The sequence below is a fragment of the Anas platyrhynchos genome, chromosome 16 (genome assembly GCF_047663525.1).
Source record: "Anas platyrhynchos isolate ZD024472 breed Pekin duck chromosome 16, IASCAAS_PekinDuck_T2T, whole genome shotgun sequence".
In the NCBI taxonomy this organism is placed as follows: Eukaryota; Metazoa; Chordata; class Aves; order Anseriformes; family Anatidae; genus Anas; species Anas platyrhynchos.
In genome coordinates this window covers 3,408,907-3,418,625 of record NC_092602.1, presented here as the reverse complement: position 1 = coordinate 3,418,625, position 9,719 = coordinate 3,408,907, and the positions used below count along the sequence as shown (strand labels likewise).

The window sequence follows — 9,719 nt, the reverse complement described above, 5'->3', positions numbered from 1 at the left end:
TTCCCCGCCGAACCAATCGCGGGGGGAGGCGCGGCCTGGCGGCCGGCCAAGCTAGCCAATCAGCGAGCAGAACCCCGGCGGGCGCTCCCTCCGCCCCTCCCGCGTTCCAACAGCGGCCGCCAATCGGCGGCGAGGGGGCGGGACCAAGCCTGGCTCTCCCTTAACGGCCGCCGATGCAGGCCGCCGCCGGCCATGCGGGTAAGGGCCGGGCCCAGCCCCGGGGGGGGGGCACGCGGCGGGGCCGCAGCCCCCAGCGCCTCCAGGCCGCCCGCAGCGCCCCGCCCCTTTTCCCTCGCTGAGCGACGGCTGCGCCGGCCAATCGCGAGCCGCGGCGCTGTCAACAGGAGCGCGAGGGGGGCGGGCGGCCAATGGGAGCGCGGCGGGGGCGGGGCTTGGCGCGGGGAGGGGGCGGGGCCGAGGTAAGGGGGCGCTGAGGGGCTGCGGCTGCGCGCGCGCGGGGCTGGGGGCGGCTGGGCGGGAACTGAGGGGGCGCCGCGATCCTGAGGGGACCCTGAGGGGGCGGCGGAGCCCTGAGGGGGGGATCTCGGCCCGGGGCGATGCCGGTGGCTGCCGGTGGCTGCCGGAGCCCCCCCTCTTGGCGCCCAGCTGCTCTCAGGGTGCCTCTGCCGCCTCATAACCTTCGGGGCTCTGCGCCGTTATAAACATAATAAAGGTTTTTTTTCTTCCTTTCCCTGTCTTTATCCCCAAAATCTCTGTCAGAGGGGTGCGTGTCTCGGGGTAGCTTCCCTCCAGTTTGCCCCTTCCCAAAGGAAACCGCTGGAGAACATGCTAAAGCCCCTGGCTCCAGGGAAACAGGGAGAAAGCAGCAGTTATCCATGGGTTTAATTCGGGTGGAAATGAGTTTTTATGCTTCAAAACTACCTCTGTGAGGTACGGCTCCAGATACCTCAAAATAATTACAGTTTAAACCTGTGTGACCTTGTGAGCTCTGTTAGGAATGGTCACGCTGTGAGGCACTGGGCTGCCCCAAGGCGATGAGGTGTTGTCACGGACCGCCAGGATGACATTTATTTCTTAATGCCTCTTCTTGTTCTCCGTCTGCAAGATGATCATAAGTTTTTTCTGCAGCAGTAGAGCTTAGGGTGAATCCGCTAGGGCAGAGAAGATGCTGAAATAAGTGAATCACCAGTGTGTCTCAAAGCCTTATTTTCGATGGAATTACAGACACTGGAAGCGTGTTTTTATGCTGCTGTTCTTGTAAACTGCTGCTTTGGGCGCTGTAAATCCATTGCTCAAGTGTTTTGTATGCTTGTATTTTATTTATGGTGTTTTTAAGTGTGATTCCTGTTTGACTTTTTTCTTTTCTTTTTTTTTTTTTTTTTTTTTTTTTTTTACCAATTGACAATGAATTCTCTCAAAGCAGTTCTAACACATTTTTGAATTGACATTCTACAGTAAGAATAAAACAAGCGTTCAGATAACTCTGTGGTAGAATTGGTGAGCTGCAGCCCAGCTCAATAGTTCTTGATTTTGTTTCTGAGGAGTGTGTTGAGTGCAGTGAAGGCACAGAGCCCCCTTCCGCAGATGTAAATGCATTGACAACAGGCCTGTTCTCTAATTGTGCTTCACACAAGTTTCAAAAATGGACTGTGCAGTCCCAGATTTTAGACAAACTCCACAACTTTGCTCTACTGGGATTCAGAGACACCCCCCTTATGTCCCAGCTTCGATGTGTGATGGGGATTTCTTTTTGAGTTAGAAGAGCCACAGCAGTTACACTGCTGACCAACTAGCAGCTATTTGCAGGCATAGCACAGGGCAGGAGGAGACTGTTTTGGAATGCCAGCATTTCCTGGGGTGCTTTGGCTGAAAAGAAAATGCTGCTTTAATCAAATTCTGTTTCTTCAAACAACAAAGTCCAATGACTTTTTAAAATAGGAGGGTGATAACTTAATTCTTTGTGTTTGCAGGGTGACTTCATATTGGGACATAAGATATGGAAAACCATGACTTGGTGAATGCTGTGCAAGAAGTCTCTTCAGCTTCTGTGGAGTCTGATGTCAGAAATACCCACAGCTCTGTTTGCAATTTGAATTGTAACAGGTAAATGATACATTGAAGGCATTACTAACAAATGCTTCTGTTATTTTTGTTATTCATATGTAGCATGCTTGATATATCATTGTTACCAAGGTGAAGTAATATGTAATACTCTGATATATTTTAGTTTTCTGTACAATTGCAGGTAAAATGTTTAATGAGAAAAGCCTTAATGAAAAAAGTGTTAAAATCTTCCTTAAACTTTGTAACTTCTGTTGCCTTGTGCATCTTAGAATGGGTAGGGAATTGTTTTTCTTTTTGATGTCTAAGATATATTCAATGAATAAGAAGGGCAAATATAGACTAATGGCCCAAGTGTCAGATTAGGAGTAGTTCTCCTTGGCTGACGTGCCGAGATAAGAATGACAAGTCACTTACTGCTTGTGCAGCTTCTTAAAATGAGGTAGTAGTCTTGAATTTTGTAACTCGTTGTTTCTCAGGTTATATCTGTAAACTGAGGACCTTAGAATCTATGAAGAAGCATACAGATTTGATGAAAAGCTGTCTTAATTGACATTTGTACTAGTGAGCAATAACATTTGTGCTGATTATGCTGTCTTGGAAAGCTCCTGGGTTTAAATGGTATGTAAGATAACACTGTAGATTCTGAGACACTTTCTTGAAAAACAACCTCATTCTTATGGAAGTTGCTTTTTTCAGCATGATTAGGGTCAAATGTAAATTAAGCATATAATTCCTTTATGATTGTATAGGGTCTGTAGCATATTATTTTGGCCACTATGTTGGACAGGTGGCACAATAAATAATTGAAATGTTTTTCCTCATGTTTCGCCAGAAGTCCCTCGTCCAATCCCAATGGAGTTTCTGGTTACTCAGGGAATAGCAGGTCCTCATTAATACCTGGTTCCATTGAGCTGCTTTCCTCCTTCGTGCGAGATATCCAGAGCGTTGGAAATGCTGACTCAGAAATTGTGAAGAACTGTGAGGTATTTGATATTCATGTTTATATCAAAGAAGAAAAAAATATTAATGTATCAGCTTTGCCTTTTAGAAGATGGATCTAGTGATAGTACAGTTTAGCAGTGAGAGATTAAATACGTCTTTGTCCTTTGTGATGGGACAAATGCTTTTACAGTGCTGTGAACTAATCATGTGGATGGGTTTTGTTGTGATTTCATCTTCGCTTTTTATGTATGAGTGTTCTACAATTACAATTCTGGCGTGAATGTTTTTTTCAGTGTTAAGACAGCAATTGCAAATTTTTGAACTGAAAATTTTAAACCTCTATTCAGCACTTCAAGATGAAGTCTAAAGAGATCCTAGAAAGTAGTTGTTTTTTTTTTTCTTCTAAAAATGTCTGTCTCAGTTGCATCATTTATTTATTCTGTTTGTAAAGAGGTGTAGATTATTAGTTCGTTTTCAGATTTAAAAAAACACAAAAACCATTATCTTGGTGCAATGAGCTGATTCTCACAATCCCTTTTTTCCCCTTTTTTTTAAATTTTATATTTTATCATTATTTTTAGTCTCTGCAGGGAACATCAAGTTTCCACACCATGGGCTGGTTCTTGCTGAATTTTTGAGCTTTCTGGCTGCGCTCCAATAAAATGTCTTCTGACAGATGCTTAATTTGGTGCTCTTTAACAGCTCCAAGAAAAGATTGTAGATATCTGCATTTAGGCACGTGTTTTATGTCCTGTGTCCTAGGCATCAAATACCAGGCTCCATAAACATTAGCATAAAACTAGTTATAAAAATTCAGAGTTTACCACACGTTAGGAACACTATGTATTTATTTATTATCTTTTAGTTTTCACTAAACAGTTATACATCTTTTTCTTTGGCTGAATTGTTGAAAGGAAGATTTTCTGTATTGGAGCAAGTGGTTCACTGGACGTGAGGGTACTTAATTACCAATTTTAAGATTGCCTGGATCTTATTGAACTGGAACCTGCCTTTCCAAACTTCAATTGTATTTTTCTGCCATCTTTGTTTTCATTTAAGTTATTATTATTATTTTTTTTAATAGAATAACTCACTTCCCTTGTTCTTTTTTTTAAAGCCAAAATTAATTGTAGAGATGTACTATCTTTTTGCGTAGAAGGATTTTTTTTCCAGTGAGTATGTCTATAGTGAATTGTTTGCTGTGATTGATGTGACAGGGGTCTGTATATATTGTGGGGTGCACAACCAGAGTGATAAAATTTGTATTATGTCAGTGCTTAAGTATAAGATTGCAAAACCATTATGTAACTAGAGTAGAAGGTAAGAGATTCCGTATGACTATGCCTTAATTATTTTACTTTGTGATTTAATAGACAAGGTGGCTGCAGTTATTGAGACTGGTAGAAAAGCAATGCCAGGAACAAATAGTTGCCCAGCAAGAACAGTTCCACCACCAAATCCAAGTGAGTAGTGATTTGTTTGTGTGGGTGGGTTAGGTTAAATGTTTCTTTTTCTTTCTTTCTTTCCCAACTGCCATACAAAACAGCACACTACAGTGTCAGGCACTCTTTTTCTCTTTTTGTTTTCCTTTTTCTTTTTCCTCCCCTCCATTCCTGTAAGTGTACTGGGCCTGGCAATTCAGGCAGCCAGTTACTGGGACTGGACTGGCAATTTACAGTGTGTATATTTGAGATAGCCTTGGCTAATTAAACAAGTAACTGGTAGGAACCATTTCAGAATTGAAGATTCTTGGATTATTTGTTTTCAGGCGTTTATTGTCAAAAACGGTTCAGAACGCCCACACGATAATTGGACTTTGTAGGTACAAGCTGTTTTATGTTATCTGTTAGACTGTGTCATTTCTAACATTGAAACAATGCAGTTTTCTTTTCATCAGAAACTGTTGTGCAACTCGTGATTCCCTAGTCTAGACAGTATATAGCACAGGAAGACTTTCACTGGAATAGCTGAACACCTCTTTCACCCTTTGGTTAAACAGTCTCCTCTCTAATAAGACAGATGGCTCACATGAAGATTCACGTTTTTGCTGAAGTGTATTTATCCTTTAAACCAGAAGAAATGTATATGTATGTATAAAAGACAGTATTCTCTAACTATATAATGCTTAATGTCTTCATCATTTTGGTTGCTGTTTTTCCCTTCCCTTTCCTGATGCCCTCTACACTAGTAGTAATCAACAGTTCCTGAACTGAATTAACAAGAGGTACTGTCCTTTTATCCTATCTCCTGTTTCTCCCCCTCCACCTTTCTTTCTTTTCTCTCCCATCTTGTTGGTTTTGTCCCACCAGTGTTTCCTTATCCTCATATTTCTTTTCCTCTTACTGTAGTGGTTTGATTCACTTGTTGCTAATGGTAGTCTTGACTAATCCATTGTGTTGCCTTTGCTGTTTTTTGTCTTTATTAATAGGAAAGGCTACCTCTGGAAGAGTTTAGTTCATGGTATCCACAGGGACTTAACTAACTGCATGAACTGCCACACTAAATGTAAAAATCAACGGCTGTAACATATTTTCAGTTGTATGAATGCATTAGGTAAACTAGATGGAACTATTTCAAACTTAAACTGGTAGGCTAGTGAATTTTCTAAAACCCAGGGGATTCAACATGTTCTAGTAATAATAAAAATAAAACTTCAAAGTAATAACCTACTATTTGGGGTCAAAGAGCAAGATTCTGTTTTAGCATTGACATGGCTCTGAGATACAACTTGCTCTATGCGGTGCTTCAAGACCAACTATTCTTACAAAAATATATTGTCATAACAAAAAATGGGTCAAAAGACCTTGAGTTCATTTTGGAATTACGCTGGGGTCAGCCCTCAGCTGGTTTGAATTATGCAGTAAAATACAAGTGTGCTAATGACATCCTGTCACCAACTGCATATCATCTTAAGATCAGGATTTATTGAAGAAGATTTAAAAACATAAGACAGCTACCTATAATCCCCAAACTCTATACAAATTTCTGAAATTTCATTTTCCTAGGTCTTTTCTTCTCTTGGAACTATTTATGACTATACAAGGAGAAGTAGAAGTACTGTTTAATTAGAATAATAGTCTTTCACCTTTCCTGCAAAGTACTATTGACAAAGATTAAATGCCAGCAGGGAATCTGATCAGTTTTTTCCACCCACAACTCTGTTTCTTCACTTTTATTCTCTCTTCCTTACCTTCTTCAACAAAATGATTCAAATCACCGAAAAACTTTGTTATTGCAGAAATGTCATCCCTGTTTTTTTTTTTTTTTTTTTTTTTAAATAGGAAGACTGACCTGAAACTCAGTTGTTAATTGTTTTGCAAATTTGTAGAACATACAAGGCTTGATTCTGACTAGCATTGCACGTCAGTTCCTTTAGAATTAAGCCTTTTTTTAAAAAAATCTTACTTTAAAAGAACAAATGATTTTTGATCAATTTGTGCTTTGCACCTGCTATTCTTATCTGAGTAATGTCCTGTAGTTCTGTGAATAAAGCAGTACTAGAGTTTCATGTTCTTAAAATTATTGAAAGTTGAGTTTTTTTTCCAGGGAGAAATTGGTTTGAAATGTATTCTTGAAAACTGCCATATACTCTGGTCTTGTAATGTGTATTAAGAGCTGTGCGCCCCCAGAGAGTTCAGTAACTGCAGCACTGCTCTGCGAAAGTGCAGCTCCCTGGTCAAAGGACACAGCTGTGGGCACTAGCATGAAGTCTTTTCATAGGCCTTGACAGAAAAATTAGTTATTTCAGTATACTAGTACACCACTAAACAATTCAGTGTAGTAGATTAGTTCATATATGCATATATTTTTTTATATATATATATATATATATATATATATATATATATATATATATATATGTAAAATAATTCTTTGCAGGCATTGCAGACTAAAAAGTAAATAACCTGTTAAGTCTCTTCAAGTGACCTTTTTATAGGTTTTCTCCACTCTATCAGAGACCAAAAACCAATAAATCAAACTGTAAATATTTTTATTAAATGAACTACCCAATAATGCATTACTTAAATCAGCTATTTTGAAGCCACGTTTTATGTGAATAATCTTACAGAGGTACATTATTCCTATTCGTGTAACAGAGTAATGGTTTATTCTTCCATTAAAGCATCCTTACAGTCTTCAAATATGTAAATCCAAATTGTAAAGTCTTTTAGACTTTGATTTAGCCAATGACTTTGTCCACTTCTAATGATATGCCTAGATAACTGGTATTTCTTTAGGTGGCTGATAGGTAACTGTAGTTCTGAAGGCATGTAGCCAATACACGCATGCATGGTTTTTTATATAAGTAAATATACTTATACTCCTGAGACCTGTAATTCTCTGCTTGGATATTGAGTTGTTACCATTCACCTTTTACTGTTATGCACAGTATGCATATATCTACTTTATGCATGAGATGTGGATGCATTGAAAAATTTGAATTGTTTGAAATAAATGCACTAATTCCCTTGCTAATAACGTGAATTGAAGATGGATCAAGATATAAATATGACTTGTAGCATGATCTCATGGGAATTTTGCCTTTTGTTTTTATTCTTTAGCTGATTCAGGATGAAATAAGGCAGTTAGTGAAACTGCAGATCAGCAATTGGGGTGTTGGCAAGAGCAGAAGTTTGCCTGTGAAGGTTACAGACACTTTTTCGTCAATAGGAAGTCAAATGGGGATGCAATCTGAAGTCTCTGAAGAAAATGAATGCATTGTCAATCAGCTTAGATCTAATGAATCAGAAACTCAGCCAAATGCATCTGATCTGTATCAGGAATGTTTTGCAAATGACGCTTCGATGAACAGTGGGTATGGCACCCTTTCTGCCTCTGAATTGAACGCTAGCAAATCTAATGACGTTGTCAAGTGCATAGACTGCACGGAGAAAACTTCTCAAGGACAGGGTGATGCAGCAGTATTGCAGAGTGATGCAGCTGTAGCCACTGTTCAAAATACAAGAGAACTTTTACCAAAAAAAATAGAGGAAAACTGCTCATCAGGAAGGAATGATGTTTTAGGTTTTCCTGTTGAATGTGAACATATGGTAAATGAAGCGCAATGTGGAAGAAAAAGCAGGTAAGTGGTAAACTTTCCAAATTTGTTAATTTATTATACAGTCCTCACTCAGTAAATGCCTTTTGGTAACTAGAAATATGTAAGAATTGAATGGAACTTCTTGATGGTAAGAACTAAAAAAGCAAAAGTAAACACATGACCCCCCCCCCCAAGAACCTAGGTACTTGGTAGATAAATGTGTTTCTTTAGTCTGACGTTTCTGTGTGATGCATATTTGTTTCTGCAGTGTTTACCTATTGTAGGTATGTTGGGAGAAAAATACAGAACTCTCCTTATTGTAAACATGAGCTAAGATAAAGTTTGCATATACTGTTTTATCTACACATGGAAATTTAGGTGCTGATTATCAATTTTACATGACACATTTTGCTGTGGTACTCAGCATTTTTTGCTATCTTACATGAATGTATTACAGTAATAATTTTTATCAGACAACAGCCAAATGTGTGACTTATTCTATTTTTGTTATTTTGTTTTTAGTTAAGTTTTGTTTTTCTTTTGTTATGTCCAAAAGGTGAGTGGATCTAGTAAACTTTTTTTTTTTGAGTTACTTTGGCTCATCTGTAAGCCATAATAACTGACCAACTTCTGCTCTAGTTGCAGAGAATTTGCAACTCTCCCTGTCAGGCTAGACTATAAAGGCAGTGGCTTCATACAGCTGTGACCAATATCAGAGCTCACATGGGCAGCATGTTGCCTGTGAATCCGTGATAGTATTTTGCAGAGATAAAAACGCTCTGTCTGTTGGAAAAACGGAGAATCGTGAAAATGAACTTGTGCCTTGCTACTATGTTAGGAAACACAGAACCAGCTTTCTTTAGAGGATTGGTTTTGGAGATGTGTTATCTCAACATACAAGGTAGATCATAATGCCATTGATGTGCACATTCTCTTCCTTCTTTCTATTGAAGTTGATTTCTGTAGGGATCATTTCTCCATTGAAAAAGGGAATATATATTTATGGTATGTATGTGTGTTTCTTATCATCTAGTAAGTCTTTAACATCATGGGCACAAAAGTTGAAACAAAACCAACCCAAAAGAATAAATGCAGAAGAAGTACAAGTAGCCTCTATGCAAGGAAATGAACAAGCAAAGAAATTACCACTGGAGAATGTAAGTTGCCTTCCGATTTAGTTTTATTTTTAAATTTTTACTCTTGTCACTCCTAGTTTTTAGAGTTATAGTATGGTCTGATTCAGTGTTTGCTTTGAAATTTGAAATTTTTGAAATTTGTTTTGCTTTCTTTGAGCATTTGAGTAGTGTTTTTTCCATTGATATGTCTAAAGTTAATGTGGGCAGAGTTTACTGCTTGGATCCTTCTATACCTATTCAAAGCTGCTATTTTGGCTTATTTTATTCCTTGCCTAGTTTTGTTTTTTTTTTTTTTTTTTTTTTTTAGCTTGCCTCAGTGGCACACATTCTTTCCTTGTAGAGATAACAGTCACATTCTCAACTAAATCATCAGGTCATGGTAACTTATTGCGTCCCGTCATTTTTTAAAGGATCTTTGTTTTACAAATGTTGGTCTTCCATTTCAGCTGTTGATGTCTCTTTTGGTATACAGAATTTAATGCAAGCTGCTAAACTTTTTGCATATTGAGACATCAGCCACTTTGTATGGGACTAATAGTGTGGGTTTTTTTTTGTGTGTGTGTGTGTGTTTTTAG

General features: G+C 38.8%; 1 protein-coding gene across 4 annotated transcripts in view; it reads left to right on the top strand.

Moving 5' to 3' along the window:
- The first annotated feature begins 10 nt into the window (after positions 1–10).
- MPHOSPH9 (M-phase phosphoprotein 9) overlaps positions 11–9,719 on the top strand; it is a 28,297-nt gene continuing 18,588 nt past the window's right edge. The window contains exons 1-6 of one of the 4 annotated variants that reach the window (XM_027469738.3): positions 11–198; positions 1,932–2,064; positions 2,858–3,008; positions 4,341–4,430; positions 7,530–8,050; positions 9,042–9,165. In XM_027469738.3, the coding sequence (XP_027325539.2) occupies positions 1,958–2,064; positions 2,858–3,008; positions 4,341–4,430; positions 7,530–8,050; positions 9,042–9,165 (993 nt within the window). In that variant the 5' untranslated portion in view covers positions 11–198; positions 1,932–1,957. Of the gene's footprint in view, positions 199–392; positions 420–1,931; positions 2,065–2,857; positions 3,009–4,340; positions 4,431–5,155; positions 5,192–7,529; positions 8,051–9,041; positions 9,166–9,719 lie in introns of those variants that run through there. The other 3 variants (XM_072024370.1, XM_021270073.4, XM_021270074.4) reach the window with 3 other exon arrangements.